This window comes from Nomascus leucogenys, chromosome 14 (genome assembly GCF_006542625.1).
Source record: "Nomascus leucogenys isolate Asia chromosome 14, Asia_NLE_v1, whole genome shotgun sequence".
Taxonomy (NCBI): domain Eukaryota; kingdom Metazoa; phylum Chordata; class Mammalia; order Primates; family Hylobatidae; genus Nomascus; species Nomascus leucogenys.
This window is the reverse complement of record NC_044394.1, coordinates 7,955,260-7,975,061: the sequence shown is the minus strand read 5'-3', so window position 1 is coordinate 7,975,061 and position 19,802 is coordinate 7,955,260. Positions and strand designations below refer to the sequence as shown.

General features: G+C 38.3%; 1 protein-coding gene and 1 pseudogene across 1 annotated transcript in view; both read left to right on the top strand.

The window, feature by feature from the left end:
- The window catches only part of HSF5 (heat shock transcription factor 5), a 67,342-nt gene that overhangs the window by 9,834 nt on the left and 37,706 nt on the right, over window positions 1-19,802 (top strand). Inside the window, exons 3-4 of the mRNA XM_012503329.2 lie at window positions 12,830-12,924; window positions 16,496-17,017. Coding sequence (XP_012358783.1) covers window positions 12,830-12,924; window positions 16,496-17,017 — 617 coding nt within the window. The remainder of the gene's footprint in view (window positions 1-12,829; window positions 12,925-16,495; window positions 17,018-19,802) is intronic.
- LOC105739049 lies at window positions 279-3,407 on the top strand (annotated as a pseudogene).

The window sequence follows — 19,802 nt, the reverse complement described above, 5'->3', positions numbered from 1 at the left end:
TGTACTTGGTGCTGTAGTTTTTTTTAATATGTCTATTATATATTTAATATGGTTTAATCAAAGTGAGATTACTTCATAATGAAATCATTTAGTATCTCAGTAATGATATTTAATAAAAAAGCATACTCTCTGAACATTAAATTCTTTAGTAAAAACCTGGTGAACAGTGGAATCTCCGCAGTGTTATTCCTAGGCAGCTAAGAACTGGGGAGTAGCAGAGAAAAGGAGAAACCTGACAATGACAACTGACCTGGAACTCAAGCAAGGGCATTGAGAACATGCTGGTAGATCCCAAGCCACTAATTGGGAATGCTTATGATAGTTACCATCTCTTTTGCTTCTTGGGGGAAAAAAAAAAATTGTGTTTTCTTCTTTTCTTTTTTCTTTTTTTTTCTTTTCTTTTTTTTTTTCTTGAGATGGAGTTTGACTCTTGTTGCCCAGGCTGGAGTGCAATGGTGCAATCTTGGCTCACTGCAGCCTCCACCTCCTGGGTTCAAGCGATTCTCTTGCCTCAGCCTCCTGAGTAGCTGGGATTACATGTGTCCATCACCACACCCAGCTAATTTTTTGTATTTTCAGTAGAGACGGGGTTTCGTCATGTTGGACAGGCTGGTCTCGAACTCCTGACCTCAGGTGATCCACTCACCTTGGCCTCCCAAAGTGCTGGGATTACGGGAGTGAGCCACCCTGCCTGGCCATTTTTTTTTTCTTTTTTAATAGAAAACTTTTTGCAATATAATCTTACCATTTCACTCAAATGTATTTTCTTTTCTTTTCTTTTTTTTTTTTTGAGATGGAGTCTCGCTCTGTTGCCAGGCTGGAATGCAGTAGCACAATCGGCTCACCACAACCTCCACCTCCTTGGTTCCAGTGATTCTCCTGCCTCAGCCTCCTGAGTAGCTGGGACTACAGGCACCTGCCACCAATGCCCGGCTAATTTTTTTTTTTTTTTTTTTTTTTTTTTTTTTTTTTTAGAGACAGGGTTTCACCATGTTGGCCAGGCTGGTCTCGAACTCCTGACCTCAGGTGATCCACCCTCCTCGGCCTCCCAAAGTGCTGGGATTACAGGTGTGAGCCACTGTGCCTGGCCTCAAATGTATTTTCAATTTTGCAAAAACACAATAGCAGTGGCATGTATTTCATCATGTGGTATGCTTTTTACACAATGATGAAATGAGGCAATAGAAATAAGACAAGGGTCAAAGCTTTCAGAAAAGACCAGAAAGAGATGAAAGAGGGCATTCCAGAAAAGACCAGAAAGAGAAGAAAGGGGGCATTCCTTTGTCCTGTGAATTAATAATCTAGGATCTTTAATTTTTTCAGTTATGTAAATCTGGAAGCAATTTCTGGAAGTCTTTTGTTGGACCATTTCTCCCAGGCGGCACTAAAGGGAAAGCAAAAATATATTTTTTTTAAAGATATTTACTTAAAGTAGAAGAAATGTAAATTAGAAAAGGGAATGGAGTGGCCGGGCGCGGTGGCTCACGCCTGTAATCTCAGCACTTTGGGAGGCCGAGGCAGGCGGATCACGAGGTCAGGAGATCGAGACCATCCTGGCTAACACGGTGAAACCCTGTCTCTACTAAAAATACAAAAAAATTAGCTGGGTGTGGTGGCGGGCACCTGTAGTCCCAGCTACTGGGGAGGCTGAGGCAGGAGAATGGCGTGAACCCAGGAGGCGGAACTTGCAGTGAGCCGAGATCGCGCCACTGCACTCCAGCCTGGGCAACAGAGTGAGACCCCGTTTCAAAAAAAAAAAAAAAAAAGGGAATGGAGTAATTTGTTGCCATTTAAAAATTATAAATCTGGGCCTGGTATGATGGCTTACACCTGTAATCCTAGCTCTTTGGGAGGATGAGGCGGGCGATTCATGAGGTCAGGAGTTGGAGACCAGCCTGATTAACATAGTGAAACCCCATCGCTACCAAAAAAATACAAAAATTAGCCAGGCGTGGTGGCGGGTGCCTGTAATCCCAGCTACTCGGGAGGATGAGGCAGGAGAATCACTTGAATCCGGGAGGCGGAGGTTGTGGTGAGCCAAGATCACACCACTGCACTCCAGCCTGGGCGACAGAGCAGGACTCCGTCTCAAAAAAAAAAAAAAAAAAAAAAAAAAATATATATATATATATATATATATATATATATATAAATCTATATACATCTATATATAAATCTATATATATATATAAATCTGGGCAAGGGAGGCGAGCTGCCGCGGCGCCGCTGCCGCCGCCTCCCCTCCGCAAGCAGGGGCCGGACGACCCGGGTCCCGCACGCAGCCCTAGTCCGTACCTTGTCGTCAGGCCGCGAGGGCAGCGCTGGGAGGAGGCGGCTGGACCCAGCGAGCGCCCGCGCGCGCGTGTGCAGTGAGGGGGAAGCCGCCTGCCTGTCCCCTTCGCCTTCCCTTCCCCCGCCCCCATCTCCCAACCGCGCCACGTGTACGTCCGCTGCCAAAATCAGTAAAAAGGAGCTCAACTCCAACCACTACAGGGCCGACGAGACCTCCGGAAAAAAAAAAAAAAAACCAGCAAGAAGCAATTGAACACATTGATGAAATCTAAAATGAAATAGACAGACTTAATGAACAAGCCAGTGAGGAGATTTTGAAAGTAGAACAGAAATACAACAAACTCCGCCAACCATTTTTTTCAGAAGAGATCAGAATTGATCGCCAAAATCCCACATTTTTGGATAACAACATTTGTCAACCATCCACAAGTGTCTGCACTGCTTGGGGAGGAGGACGAAGAGGCACTGCATTATTTGACCAGAGTTGAAGTGACAGAATTCGAAGATATTAAATCAGGTTACGGAATAGATTTTTATTTTGATCAAAATCCTTACTTTGAAAATAAAGTTCTGTCCAAAGAATTTCATCTGAATGAGAGTGGTGATCCATCTTCAAAGTCCACTGAAATCAAATGGAAATCTGGAATGGATTTGACAAAGCGTTCAAGTTAAACGCAGAATAAAGCCGGCAGGAAGAGGCAGCATGAGGAACCAGGGAAATTCTTTACCTGGTTTACTGACCATTCTGATGCAGGTGCTGATGAATTAGGAGAGGTCATCAAAGATGATATTTGACCACAACCATTACAGTACTACTTGGTTCCCGATATGGATGATGAAGAAGGAGAAGATGATGATGATGAAGAGGAGGAAGGATTAGAAGATACTGATTAGAAGGGAATGAGGAGGAAGATGAAGAATATGAAGATGATGATGAAGGGGAGGAAGGAGAGAAGGATGAAGGAGAGGATGACTAATAGAACACTGATGGATTCCGACCTTCCTTTTTAAAAATTTTCTCCAGTCCCTGGGAGCAAGTTGCAGTTTTTTTTGGTTTGGTTTTGTTTGTTTTCCTCCTGTGCTCAGTCGCCCTGTTCTTGAGGTCTCTTTTCTCTACACCATGATTCTCAACTTATTTGGGGGGAAATACCTTGAGCAGAATACAATGGGAAAAGAGTCTCTACCCCTTTCTGTTCGAAATTCATTTTTATCCTTTCTTGTCTGAACAAAAACTGTATGGAATCAACACTGCTGAGCTCTGTGGAAAAAAAGAAAAACCTCCTCCCTTCTCTCTGCTGGAAGCTGGAGGGTGTGAGGCCTCTGTGTGGCAGTGCCCAGAATTCTAGCTTTTCTCCTCCTTTCTCTAAATAAAAACATTTAGCATTTACCAACATGTATCTGTCTACTTTCTCTTGTTAAAAAACAAAACAAAACAAAACAAAACTTAAAAAATGTGTTTATAGAAGGTCAGCAAAGGGTGGGTTTGAGATGTTTGGGTGGGTTAAGTGGGCATTTTGACAACATGGCTTCTCCTTTTGCATGTTTAATTGTGATATTTGACAGACATCCTTTGCAGTTTGACACTTTTTAAAATAAATTCTCTACTAATGATGACTTGAGCCCTGCCACTCAATGGGAGAATCTGCAGAGCCTTTAGGATCTTATTTGGAATTGACATTCTCTATTGTAATTTTTATCCTGTTTATTTTTAAATTTTCTTTTTGTTTCACTGGAAAGGAAAGATGATGCTCAGTTTTAAAGGTTGAAAGTGGACAAGTTACTTTGTTACAATAAAACTAAATGTGTACACACAAAACAAAATTATAAACCTGGTGACTGTTCTATTTGTAATAGTACTATTAGTACTATTTTCTAGCTGCTAATATCCAACCATATACTTGTATCTTTGGCTCATTGTACCTAAATTTAGCAGTGAAAGGGATTATTTTCCCAAAATGTTTTAAGTTTAGTGATATTAAAATCATCTAGATTGAGTTTTATAGATTTCCAGAGCTGTTACTCTTTTGGTGAATGGTGTTGAAAAGAAAAGGAGGGAATTACATGAAGTAAGGATGATTTTGCACTTTTAATCATTTTGCCTATTAAAAATTTAAAAATTTTTTTTTACCATGTTACATAGAAAATGGTTAAGGCCTAATTTTTCCCCCAGATTTGCCCAGCTACTTCTTTGAAGAACCAAAATACATGTACAATCTTTGAAAACAAGATGGCCGGGTATGGTGGCTCACACCTGTAATCCCAGCAACTTGGGAGGCTGAGGTGGAGTATTGCTTGAGCCTAGGAGTTTGAGGCTGCAGTAAGCCATGATTGTGCCACTGCATTCCAGCCTGGAAAATGTATTCCAAGTTTCAAGCAATCCTCATGGAAATTACTGGCTCTAAATTTTATGAGAAGTACTCATGTATTATTCACTAAAACCACTACAAATATTATAGTTAATATTTATTATAGAACTGCTATTTGTTAAAATTGTTATTAAATTTGGACATGCTGTTTTAAAAATATTTTATTTTAGCTTGATGTAAATTATAAATTGGGAGTTGTCTCCAAGTGTTTAAGGTAAGAATTAGGAAGGAGGCATTAAAAAAAGAACAAGTAAGTGCTGCTGATGTTTTTATAGTATACAGGATATAGAGAATTTTGTGTTAGCTGAATTTTTGTTTTGTCTTCTTTAATAGGGATAATTGAAATAACTGTAAAGTTTCTGAGATTATGAGAATAAGAAATCTCATGATGACTTCTAGTACATAATGTGGGCAAAACTGCTTTGAACATTCTGAAGTACTTTGTAAATGAAATGTTTTATCGTTAATACAAAAAACTTGCAATGGAAAAGAAAGTGCCATAAAAATACCCTAGAAATACTTAATTCCTCCAAGTTATGGGTGAAGGAAATAAAAAGTAGTGAGCAATTTAACCAATATTTAGTGAGTACTTATTTATGAAGAGTATTACAAATGACTTTACCAAAATTAAATAGAGTATCATTCTCACGAGGCAGGTGGGTCACTTAAGGCCAGGAGTTCCAGACCAGCCTGGCCAACATGGTGAAACCCAGTCTCTACTAAAAATAGAAAAATTAGCTGGGTATGGTGGCAGCACCTGTAGTCCCAGCTACTTGGGGGCTGAGGTGGGAAGATTGCTTGAGCTTGGGAGTTTGAGGCTGCAGTGATCCGTGATTGTGCCATTGCAGAGCAAGACCTTGTCTCAAAAAAAAAAAAAAGAAAAAAAGTTGTGTTATAAAAATAAACTTGGATCTGATCTTCAAATAATATAACCAGTAAATTTTGAATATTATAATATTTCATAAATTATTAATTTATCTAGTAAAGTCAAACATTGAAACTAAAAAGTTGCCATCAGACTAACTCATAAAATGACTCATTGGAATCATTTTTTTTTCTTTCTCACGTTAGAAGCAGACTGGAGTCATTTTTTATATTTGTTGTTCCTCCCTTGAAGTGTCAGTTTTCCATTCTTACCACTTCTTCAAAGGCAAAATTTTGTAGATCCAGCATTAGTTGACTCTTTTTATTCTTGCCTTATCTAGAATTCAATTTTTCCTCTGATGTTATTTTTGGCCTGCAACTGTAATTTAATTTTCCTCTTTTATGAAGAACTTCATTTTAAACCTTTTAATTTTACTTATTCTCCACTATATATTTGAACATACATTAAGAATATTCATCTTTATATATATAATCCTATATTGAGAATTGTTTTTCTTTAATGCTGAATAGACTCAAAATCAACTTTGCCTTTTTTTCAAAGTTTTAAACTCAAGGCAGTGATTAGTAAATTTGTAGCTGCCCTTCATCTCTTTTTTTATTAACACATACTTATATAGTAATAACTATGACCAGGCAGCGTTCTTAGTACTCTTTAAATATTCACTCATTTAATCCTTATAATACTTTTATAAAATAGTGTAATTATCCTCATTTTATAGATGAGGAAACTGAGGCACAGCTAGGAAGCTGTGGGCTTGGAAACAAATCCAATCTGACTCAAGAGTCTGTTCTTTTGGCCACTGTGCTCGCCTGCCCCCCTGCCTGTCTGCCTGCCTCTCATGAAGAGGATCTTTTGTTTTTTAGCTTTGTTTTTCTTTTGAGATCATTTTTTCTGGTATATCTCTTCCTCAGAGTTAGTTCTTCCCAGATAGGGTGGACAAGAGCAATTGGTAGGGGAATCTACCTTTGTATGCTGCTGGTGGCATTGGGATTGCTCTGGGTTATTGACTCACCCTGTCCAAGTAGAGAGAATGTACTCCAATTGCTAGAGTGGGAGGTTCAGCCTGGGGGCTCTGGGGAGTGGGGCTGCCTCTAATTCATTTCTGTATCCCCCTACACCTAGCATAGTGCTTGCTGTAATGGGCCCTGAGTAAATAATTTATTGAATGGAATGAACTAGTTCTAGTCCCAGGTTTGCAGTTAGTCATTGGATATGAACTTCAGTGGATTATATCATGTTATGTGGCCTCATTTCCCTTTCTATGAAGTGGCCTTAATAGTTTGAGTGAGGAATTAAATAAATTAATATATGTGAATAGGCTTTGTAAAATTTAAACACTATTTACATGTAAAGGATCAAGTGTTTTAAAAGCTGTGTTTATTTTTATTTTTATTATTTTTTAAGAGACAAGGTCTCACTTTCTCACCAGACTGGAGTGCAGTGGCATGATCATAGTTCACTGCAGCCTGAACTCCTGGGCTCAAGCTATCCTCCCACTTCAGCTTCCCAAGTAGCTAGGACTACAGGCACACACCACCATGCCCAGCTAATTAAAACACTTTTTTTTTTTTTGGTACAGCTAGGGTCTTGCTTTGTTGCCCAGACTGTTCTCAAGCTCTTGGCCTCAAGTGATCCCCCTGCTTAGCCTCCTGAGTTGCTGGGATTACAGGCATGAGCTACTGTACCTGTCCAACAGCTGTCTTTTAAATGGTCCTAGAAGGCTGGGCACAGTGTACTTCCAGCACGTTGGGAGGCTAAGGCAGGCAGATCACTTGAGGTCAGGAGTTTGAGACCAGCCTGGCCAACATGGTGAAACCCCATCTCTACTAAAAATCCAAAAAAAATTAGCCAGGCATGGTGGCGCACACCTGTAGTCCCAGCTACTTGGGAGGCTGAGGCAGGACAATCACTTGAACCCAGGAGGCCGAGGCTGCAGTGAGCTGAGATGGCGCCACTGCACTCCAGCCTGGGCAACAGATCAAGACCCTGTCTCAAAAAAGTAAATAAGCCTAGATATTAACACTTTAAAGGCTAAATAACAGAATTTATAAGAATATATGCTTTCCCCCAAGGTACACGTGGTATTTTTAATTTTTATTAGAAAATATATATCTGGCCAGGAATGGTGGCTCATGCCTGTAGCCCAGCACCTTCAGAGGCCGAAAGGCAAGAGGATTGCTTGAAGCCAGGAGTTCGAGACCAGCCTGGGCAGCAGAGCAAGATTGTGTCTCAAAAAAAAGAAAGAAAAGGAAAGAAAAAGAAAAAGAAAATATCTATCCATTTTGGCATGCAGTTCTAGGTTAAAAACATATGTATATGTGTGTATATATATGGGTGTATATATATGTATCTCCTATCATTTAAGATTTTTCTGAATTGGCCCTTGGGCAAAAAGAGTTACTGATTATTGTTTTAAAGTACATTTAAATTCTATAGGTGTGATCTTTAGGCTTCTAATCCTACATTAATGTACATAAATATAGAATATAGAATTATAAGAGCTTTTTGGTGCTGTTACTCCTGTTCTCAGGCAGTCTGTATTGCTTCTCTGAAAATACTTGATTTTGTGCTTATGGAAAAGAGGCACTTAGCACCAGGAAGCTCTCTCTCTCCTCTGCCAGGAGAAACTAAGCAAAAATACAATCATATTTACCTTTCTAAAAAATTGTGAAAAAAAAATACATAACATAAAACTTAACCACTTTAACTATTTTTCAGGGTGCTGTTTTGCAGCATTAAGTACATTCACCATCACCACTGTCTATCTCCAGAACTTTTTCATCTTCCCCAACCGAAACTCTGTACCTGCTAACCACTAACTCCTCATTAGAGAATGCCAACCTGTCCCTGAGGTGGAGAGGTTGTCCCTAGCAACCACTGTTCTATTTTCTGTCTCTATGAGTTTGACTATTCTAAATATCTCATATAAGTGGAATCATACATTTAATATATAAATTTACCATCTTTTTTTTTGAGACAGAGTCTCACTCTGTCACCTAGGCTGGAGTGCAGTGGTGCGATATCGGCTGACTGCAACCTCCGCCTCCCGGGTTCAAGTGATTCTCCTGCCTCAGCCTCCCGAGTAGCTGGGGCTACAGGTGTGTGCCACCACACCCGGCTAATTTGTGTATTTTTAGTAGTGATGGGGTTTCACCATGTTGGTCAGGCTGGTCTCGAACTCCTGACCTCGTGATCCGCCTGCCTTGGCCTCCCAAAGTGCTGGGATTACAGATGTGAGCCACTGCACCCATCCAAATTTACCACCTTAACCATTTTTAAAGATACAATTCATTGGGCCCGGGCGCGGTGGCTCACGCCTGTAATCCCAGCACTTTGGGAGGCCGAGGTGGGCAGATCACGACGTCAGGAGATCGAGACCATCCTGGCTAACACAGTGAAACCCCGTCTCTACTAAAAATACAAAAAATTAGCCAGGCGAGGTGGCGGGCGCCTGTAGTCCCAGCTACTCGGGAGGCTGAGGCAGGAGAATGGCGTGAACCCAGGGGGGCAGAGCCTGCAGTGAGCCGAGATCACCCCACTGCACTCCAGCCTGGGCGACAGCGAGACTCTGTCTCAAAAAAATATATATATATCTATATATATAAACAATTCATTGACACTACTTACATTCACAATATTAGGCAACCCTCACCATTGTTTCCAAAACTTTTCATCACCCAAATGAAACTTGGTACCCGTTAAGCAATAGTTTCCCCCAACCCCTAGTAATCTCTAATTCATTTTTTGTTTTTATGAATTTGACTTTTCTAGGAAGCTTACATGAGGAATCGTATAATATTTGTCCTTTTGTGACTGGCTTATTTCACTTAATGTCTTTAAGATTCATCTATATTGTAGTATGTGTCAGAATTTTCTTCCTTTTAAAGGCTGGATAATATTCCATTGTATATGTGTAACACGTTTTGTTCATCCACTCATCTGTTGATCGATACTGAGTTGCTTCCATCTTTTGGCTGTTGTAAATTTTGCTATGTTGAACATGGGTGTACAGATATCTTTTCAAATGCCTGCTTTCACTTTGGGGTATAAACTCAGAAGACCTTTTCTTTACCTCACCATAAATGAGGAGATACTGGGGTTCTAGTTGCTATAAGAACTTATCTTGAAATTAAATATACTATTATGATGTTTTTTCTTTTGAGCATTTATATTATTGGGTATTTTCTCACTGTTGACATTATACTATTCTGGAGTGGATTCAAATTCAAAATATTTTAATTCTATATTTGAATCACTTCCATAGGATAAAGTATATTAACTTGTTTGCCTCACCTATAGCGGGAGCAATAATTTTTAGTAACTCTGGCTTAACATTTTTTTAATTACTTAGAAATTTTTTGAAAATGTCATTAATGCCTATATTTATATCTGAAATGGAATTCTTTTAATTATTTTCGGTTTTTCTTTCTACATGGAATTTAATGCCTCAACTGAACACTGCCTTCAGGAAGACACTGAAAGTTCTTTGTGCAGATGAATGTATCTTAGGACATAGTGATAAACTAAGTTTTATAAATGTCAGTGCTTTCATAATGCACAGTAGCTTATTTTTTCATATACTAGGCACATAGTCAAATTTCTATGCCTAGGTTTTCATATTCAGTAAACTTACTTTACTTTGTTCTATTTTGTTGACTATACAAAATAGGACTACAGTGGTAAGGAATAGCCACTGAGGAATCTTTTTGGAGTACAATCTATTCAAGTCCTCATTTTCTTCATACAGGTTCTGTTTTACTTTCCATTTGTTACTGGATACTTTAAAGAACATTTACTTTTTTGCTGTTTCCTGAGTTACTAACTCAGCTATCAAGCTATCAAAAATATATTAACATATTCTCTGTTATATATTGTAGTTTATTTCTCTGAGAAATTTATTTTAAAGTACATTTTTACACCTATTCAAAATGTGTAACCAATGGAGTCAGAAACTTCCAAACAATAAAGCTAATACCTTTTATTGATTTATCTGTAATGAAACACAGCTTTTTGGTACCCCGATGGAATGGACCTGCAGCTCCCAAGTCTTTCTCTACCGCTAGGTGGCTAGATTTTCCTTAGCTGCTATAACTCTAGGGGAAAAAACTTTTTTTTTTTTTTTCCCTTCCCGAGTTTTGGCAAGCTCCACAGATCCTGCTTGGTGTTTAGTTATTTGGATTCAATTTATTTTCTGGGATATTTGTGCTGTCAGATACTTTGGGAAATCAAATTCAAATCCGAAACATTTACAATATATATTTGAATAACCTTCAAAGGATCAAATCTAAGAACCTGTTCAGCTAACCTGTATTGGAAATGATAACAGCTTGAATTTTATGAGGCAATCTTAGTAATATATGGCCTTTTAAAGTCACTGAAATTGTTAAAAAAAAAGTCATCCAAAAAATAACCTTTATTTTCTCAAAGAGAAAATATTTATTTCTAGTATATCTTCATGAACTTCTGATGTTTTAAAAATCAATAGTCATGGAGAAATAGGGAAGCATTTCGGTTATTTTTTAAAAATTCTTAGGTCAATTTACCTTTAAAGATTAAATAATGAGATTAGTAATTTTATTAGCACACTCAAAACATGAAAAATGTGGACATAAAAAGGGAGAGTTGCCACCTTATTGATAAAGACACCTTTAAAGATATTCGGCAAGTAGAATTCTAGTAAAACTACAAATGTTACATTTCAGGAAGAGGGTTTAGCTTAGGGAATTATTGTGAGTATATATATATATATAATATAAAAAAAAAAAAAAAAAAAAAAAAAAAAAAAAAAAAAAAATATAATATATATATATAATATATATATAATATATATAATATATATTTTATATATATATATATATATAAATTTTTTTTGTACATAGAGTCTTACTCTGTCACCCAGGCTGGAGTGCAGTGGCACAATCATGGCTCACTGCAGCCTCTACCTCCTAGGCTCGTGTGATCCTCCCACCTGAGCCTCCTGAGTAGCTGGGACTACAAACATGTGCCACCAAGCCTGGGTGATTTTTGTATTTTTTGTAGAGATGGGGTTTCACTGTGTTGCCGAGGCTGGTCTCAAACTCCTGGGCTGAAGGGATTCACCTGCCTCAGCCTCCCAAATTGCCGGGACTACAGGAGTGAGCCACCACGCCTCGCTGTATTGTGGCATATCAAAGAGCGTGTGCTTTGGAGTTTAATTACTGACTCTGTCACTTCCAGCTTTGTGACTTTTGGCAAATTACTTAATATTAATGAGCTTTAGTTTACTTGTTTTGTAAAGGCAATATATGTAAAGCATTTACTACTGTGCCTGGAACAGGGTAGGTGCTCAATATACATCATCCTCTGTTTAATCCACAGTTGTGATATTAATAACTGATTCTCACTTATAGTGGAGAGTCTCTACAAAAAAGCAGACTCAACCTATTATTAAGACTGCATCTGTAAGTAACTTTGCTAGTACCAACAGTTCAATTTTTTCACAGTGTCCTGACTATAAAGGGAAAGTTTTGAAAATGTGTTTCTTCAGTTAAAATAATAGCAGCTAACACTTATTGTTTGCTTACTGTGTACCAGTACTTTTCTAAGTTCTTTATGGATATTAGCTCATTTATATCACAACAACCACCATATTTGGTAGGTTCTATTATTCTGTTATTATCTCTATTTTAATAGGATGCAGAAACCGAGGTACACAGAGATTAACCATGCTCAAATTTACACTGGGCTGTAAACCCAGGCTGGTGGAGCTGGGCTCCAAAACCAGGCAGTCTGGCTCTATGATCTGCATTCCTAACCACTTGCCTAAATTATTAAAACATTTTTGTATACATTTCTACTGGATGCATTGTTTAATGGTTGAACATTTGGAGAATATTTCATAGTTATTTTACTCTTTTAAAACACTCCACCCTCCAAATAGTTTTTACTGTTGAAATGATTGAAATACTTATTTTGGAATTTCAATATATTCCTCTATTTTCAATAAAATGAAATTACTTTCAATAAGAATATATGTTTGGTTAAAAAGGTAACAAAATGCTTAGGTATTAAAGAAATCATTTATAAAAATAGACATTAGACATGACCCTTTTAAAGACCTTTAAATTATTTTGTTACTGTGTTGTTCTCAATAAATAACACCACCTAATTGGACTAAATATTTTGTTAGACATACAAAGGAAATTCTTCAAATTTGGATTTCTTTCCATGTTGAAAGAGGGGAGCTCCTTGAATGCTATAGAAATGTATTGTGGTTGATGGCTTTCTGTGTTTGAATTTGTTCCAGCTGTGCTACAGTGCTGTTCTCCTACCCACATGGATGCTCTAAGTAGTTGTGTCACTCCCACTGCCTCTTCCTATGCACACTGCAACTACTTCCAGGTAAGATTCTTGCAACTGTGGCCATGCCCCGCGCTTCATGTGCAATTTTATCGATCTTGCAAAATTTCCAAGTGTAATTTTATATTAATGAGTAACCAGAAGTAAGCTGTGGATTAATGGGCTTTGTTTTCTCAATTCTTAAAAAAAAAAAAAAGAGAATTAATATAAATAATATCTCAGAATTCTTCTAGGCCAGAACTGTTCAATATAGTAGCCACTAGCCACATGTGGCTATTTAAGCTAATTAAAATTAAATGAAATTTAAAAATTCTTCAGTTATACTAGTCACATTTCAAGTACTCAATAGTCTCATATGGTTATTTAAATTAAAATTAAATTGATTTAAAAATTATTCCATACTTAAAGTAGACACATTTTGAGTGCTCAGTAGTTTCATATGGCTTATGGGTACTGAATTATACAGCACAGATCTAGAATATTCCCATCATTGCGGAAAGTTATTTTAAACAGTGCTGTTCTGGATTTTTCCAAGGTAAAATGAATACCAGATAAACGCTACAAGTATATAAGTCACCAAATGACAGATTCTTCCAAGATGATACAGATAATTAGACTTTTCTTTTTAATGTCAAAAATGAGAAATTTAAGTGGTGGCCCCCTTCATCCATAGCCCCTATGTTGTAAACACTATAACGGTTCAGTATCCCGTAGTCAAAATGCTTGGGACCAGGAGTGTTTCAGATTTTGGATTTTTTCAGATTTTGGAATATTTCCAAAAACATAATGAGATATCTTGGGGATATGACCCGAGTCTAAACATAAAATCTAATTATGTTTCATATATACCTTATACACATAGTTTAAAGGTAATTTCATACAATCTTTTTAGTAACTTTGTTCATGAAACAAAGTTTGTGTTAAGTGCTTTTGTGCTGAAATTTTCCACTTGTGGTGTCATGCCAGCACTCAAAAAGTTTCAGGTTTTGGAGTATTTGAGATTTTAGAATTTTGGATTAAGGATGCTCAACTTTTACTTCAAATATCTTCTCATTATTTCTTAGGAGAAACTTGCTTGGAGTTAAATGTTTTATATAGCTATTTTAAGGATACTTTTAAATTCCATGCTTTGTATTTTTATGCTATAACTGCCAAAGATTGGAATTGTGTGTTTGCCTTGGATAATCATCTAGCCAAGATAGTTTCAAGATAGTCTCAGTTCTTAAGAGAATATCTTACTAGTGGCATTAGGGTACTCAAAAGAACATTCCTTTTTTTTTTTTTTTTTTTTTGGAGAAAATCTACATAGGAAGTCAAATTATAATCAGGTTGTTGTTTGAAGAGTATAGAATGAGATCAAGGGGACTTAGCTGGCCACTTTTCATGGCTGATATGATCAAGCATGATATCCCAGCCCATTCATCTTCACTGGAGGGACATACCTATCCCACAGTTAGATGCTCTTGTTTGTGGGTCCAGGCATTCTCTTCTCTGGATCATGCTGGAGATACTATGATAGTGTTTATATCTTGATTATGTTGTGTGCTAAATAAAACATTTTTATAAAGACCTTTTCTTGTTATAGAGACAATATATGGCCATGTATGGTGGGTCATGCCTTATAATCCCAGCTCTTTGGGAGGCCATGGTGGGAGGATTGTTTGAGGCCAGGAAATTGAGATGAGCCTGGGTAACATAGTGAGTGAGACCCTATCTCTTAAAAAAAAAATAAAGAAAGAAAGGAAGGAAGGAAGAAGGAAGGAAGGGAGGGAGGGAGGGAGAGAGAAAAGGTGGGTTAGTTGGGTGTAGTGGTGCATGCACCTTTCATCCTAGCTTGGGAGGCTGAGGTGGGAGGATCAAGCGATCCCCCCACCTTGAGGAGTTTGAAGAGTTTGAGGCTATAGTGAGCTGTGATTGTGCCACTGTATTCCAGCCTGTGCAACACAGTGAGACCCTGTCTCAAAAAAAAAAAAAAATCTGCCAGGCATGGTGGCTCACGCCTGTAATCCCAGCACCACTTTGGGAGGCTGACATGGGTGGATCACTTGAGTTCAGGAGTTTAAGACCAGCCTGGCCAACATGGTGAAACCCTGTCTCTACTAAAAGTACAAAAATTAGCTGGGCATGGTGGTGGGCGCTTGTAATCCCAGCTACTCAGGAGGCTGAGGCAGGAGAATCGCCTGAACCTGGGAGGCGGAGGTTGCAGTGAGCCAAGATCGTGCCATTGCACTCCAGCCTGGGTGACAAAAGTGAAGCTCCGTCTCAAAAACAAAACAAAAAATTAAAAAAAGAAGACAATACGTGTTCATCATAGGAAAATAGCAATAAGCACACACAAAATTTTGAATAGAAAAGTGGGAAAGTGTTTCAGATTCCATCCTGAAAATAAATGCAGTTGGTTTAGTTGGACTGTAGGTATGGGTGAGAGTGTGCGTGCACAGTCAGTACACCGCAATGTTTAAGAGCAAGAGCTCTTGAGTACGGCAAACCTAGGCTTGAAACCTGGCTCTATCAGTTATTTCATTGTAACTTTGGGTAAATTAGGAAGTTTCTGGACCTCAGTTTTATCTTTTGAAATGGGGATTATCACATTTCACAGGGCTCTTTTGAAGGTTGGATGAAATCTATATAAAGCACTTTGCATGTGCTTGGCACATAGTAATAACTCAATAAATGTGCTATTGGCTATAGTCACTTAGTGCTTATATCATTTGAATTTACATTATTTGGCATTAGTGGCCTTCTGAAAATCTTTGACAATCTTTGTTAATGATTGTGTTTAGCAACATCAACTCACTGCATACTTTCTTTAATCATAACTCTTCTGTATTTTAGGCTTATAATCTGATATAATCAGCAAACATTTATTGAATGCCTACTCTGTATGAAGCTCTTCATTGTGCAACATCAATTCATTACATGTTTTATTTAATCATTCTTCTGTATTTTATGTTCACAGATCTTTATCACCAAACATGTATTAAGTGCCTACTCTCTGCAAAGCAGTATATATAAGAGAATATATCTTAAAGATGAAAATCTAAAAGCAACAGCCATTTTAGTCTATTGCTTTGTTATTAAAAATAAATAATCCCAGGAAATAAAGGACATTTGATATTCCATCAATTTTTCCCCATATTATTTGGAACAGAATATTAGTACCGCTCCCTGAATCTGTAGAAGGATCAGTAGACTTGTGAGCATCCTGTGTTTGAAATTTCCTTACTGCATTCCTAAAACAGTATGTGATAGATACAAATTAAGTTTTTGTCTGTCAGCCTTTATGGAAGAATTTGGTGTATAGATGCTTTATCAGCAAATAGGTATTTAGGTACTATAGCTTTTGATTTTGTATAGTTTAACCCTAAGAATTTTTGACCCATTGGAGTATTAAACCTAGCAGAGTGGTTGACATGTAGTGTATACTAAGTAAATGCTGACAGTAGATTTGAAGCTACTCTTGCTGAAAAGTAGATTAGTGTCTAGGTTTTCTTAGTGATCTTTAAGTTTAATCTATTTATGTTTAGCACTCATCAGCCTAAATACTGTAGCTTTCCTCCTTAATCTCATATTTGATTTTCTATCAAAACAGTTATATTTTTTCTTTTCCCAGAATCCTTCAATGCAGTCCTCCTATCCAGTTGAATTTTTGACTTCCAATTGGCCCTGCAGTACTACTGATGAAAATAAAAAGGCGGAAGTAAACCTAGAGGCTGTCTTTCAGATAGTAGATGAGTTGCATTCCTCCCCTAAATTGGAGATGGTAAAGGTGGAGCCTGTTGAGAATCAGTGCCCAACATCTCAGTCTTATGGAGGCCAACACATTCTGGCTAATTCTAACAACAGCAATCCATGTTCTGCAAGTCAGGCTAGCCAGCTGGAGCCACTTACTCCTGTAGGCTCAGATATTATGTCTTCTGTGGTTGGAACAGAACAAGCAGTTGCCTGCTCTCTACCACAGTCACCTGAGTACATCTATACCATCCACACAGCTCAGCCTGTTGAAAATAGCACAGTACAGGAAGCTGCAGCCATCCAGCTAGCTCATGTCGAACTGAAGGAGCACCTAAATCATAATCCATCTCCATCTTCAGTAGTATTTGTGCAGGAAGGGCCACCATTCAGCACACACCAGGTAAGGGGGCAAAGAAAAAAATGCTAATAAAGCTCAAAGTACCTAGTACTTCTGCTAAAGACTATTCTAGTGGAGAGTTTGTTCAGATTTTATTTGGGTTTAATACCAGTTCATTATGGTTTCCAGGAGGATCATGTCCCAGTGGTTCTGCACAAAAGATTCAGAAAGAAGTCACCTTAACCCTTAAGCATCGTCTCACTATATTATGCATGGTCTGAAGTCAACCTCTAAAGAGAGGTTGTCTAATTGAGCACTATGGTATGAAGCTTATTTTCATGTTATAAACATCCCTTGAGTTTTTGCTTCCTATCTTAATTTGGATAGATTAGATATGCCTGGCCGATAATTCTATTACCCAGGAGGGATGGTTTATTTGACAGATACTATGATGACTTCCCTAGCCATTTGTAGCATGGAGGTAAGGAGATGGTTGGAAGTCTTTTCTAACTTTATTACAGCATCATTGAACTGTAACTTGTGAGCATACTGTGTTTGAATTTCCTTACTAATATCTGCACTCCTAAAGCAGAAGGTAAAGGCCAATTCCTTTATTGCCACTAGTTTATTACAAGAAAATGAATAAACTTTAATTCTGAATAATTAGTAAGAATAATTCATCAAAAGTACATCCACAGAAACAAAGTCAAATAGCACGTTCTCATTTTATAAGAGGAAGCTAAATAATGTGTACACACTGGACATACAATGTGGAATAATAGACACTGGTGACATGGAAGGGTGGGAGAGTGGGAGGGGGAACAGAGATGAGAAATTACTTAGTGGGTACACTGTACACTATTCACTCAAAGCCCAGACTTCACCACTATGCAGTATATCCATGTAACAAAACTGTACCTGTACCTCTTAAAATAATACCAAAAAAATCCAAATTAAAAAGAATTTTTTGGAGTCTCTCTCTGTCACCTAGGCTGGAGTGCAGTGGCGCAATCTCAGCTCACTGCAGCCTCCACCTCCTGGGTTCAAACGATTCTCCTGCCTCAGCCTCCCAAGTAACTGGGATTACAGGCGTGCCACCATGCCCAGCTAATTTTTGTATTTTTAGTAGAGACGGGATTCCACCATGTTGACCAGGCTGGTCTTGAACTCCTGACCTCAGGTGATCCACCTGCCTTGGCCTCCCACAGTGCTGGGATTACAGGCATAAGCCACTGTGCTTGGCCCCAAATTAAAATCTTTTTTTGTATGAATTAAGTATTTTTTCCTACTTTTAATTTTTTTCTTGATCTCAGCCTGATATGTGTATATATATTTTTTCCATTTTGGATGTTTTCTTTAATAGGACTGAAACTCTCTTCATTGTTAGAAAGTCCCAAGATAACTTTTGGCATTTTTTGTTTTTTGCAGCCTTTTTAAGCTCTATTTTTAGATCCAAATGTCTTAAATTTATATCACCTCTTTTTTTTTTAGCCTGACTGTCGAGATCTAGTATATTGTGTTAAGATAATATTGTAAATTCAGTAGACAAAATATAGGCCCATTATGGTTTGTTGTTGTTGTTGTTTTGAGATGGAGTCTCGCTCTGTTGCTCAGGCTGGAGTGCAGTAATGCAATCTTGGCTCACTGCAACCTCCACCTCCTGGGTTCAAGGAATCCTTCTGCCTCAGCCTCCTGAGTAACCAGGATTACAGGTGTGTGCCACCAGGCCGGCTACTTTTTCGTATTTTTAGTAGAGACAGGGTTTCACCATGTTGGCTGGTGTTGAACTCCTGACCTAAGGTGATCCGCCCACCTAGGCCTCCCAAAGTGCTGGGATTACAGGCGTGAGCCACTGCACCTGGCCCCATTATGTTTTAAATATATTTGTAGAACACAGAATTTGTCTTTGTTCCTTCATAGTCACATCTGAAATATTTCAGATCTTAAAACTGCACTAGTACACAGTAACTTTTTCATTAACAAATATATCTTGGCCAGGCACAGTGGCTCACGCCTATAATCCCAGCACTTTGGGAGGCCAAGGCGGATGGATCACGAGGTCAGGAGATCAAGACCATCCTGGCTAACACGGCGAAACCCTGTCTCTACAAAAATACAAAAAATTAGCCGGGTGTGGTGGCAGGTGCCTGTAGTCCCAGCTACTTGGGAGGCTGAGGCAGGAGAATGGCATGAACCCAGGAGGTGGAGCTTGCAGCGAGCTGAGATCGTGCCACTGCACTCCAGCCTGGGCGACAGAGCGAGACTCCGTCTCAAAAAAAAAAAGTATATATGTGTGTATATATATATATATGTGTGTGTGTGTGTATATATATATATGTGTGTATATATATACGTATATATGTGTATACATATGTATATATATACACACACACGTATATAAAGCTGTGTTTTAAACTTTTAACTTTATTTCATTATATAATTTTATTTTAAATTAAATTCATAAAGAAATAGAGTGTTTCAGAAGTTGGTCAACTTGACAAAGGGATTTACATTCCAAAGAAAATTTAGGAACTCTAAGAAAGAAACTTAGGCTAGGCACAATAGCTTGTGCCTGTAATTCTAGAACCTCTGGAAGCTGAGGTGGGAGGATTGTTTGAACCCAGGAAGTCCAGACCGGCCTGGGCAACATAGTGAGACTCTATTCCTACAAAAACATTTTAAAAATTAGCTTGGTGTGGTGGCACACACCTGTGTCCTAGGTACTTGGGAGGCTGAGGTGCGAGGATAGCTTGAGCCTGGGAGGTCAAGGCTGCAGTGAGCCGTGATCACACCACTACACTCCAGCCTGGGCAACAGAATGAGACCCTGTCTCAAAGAAAGAAATTTG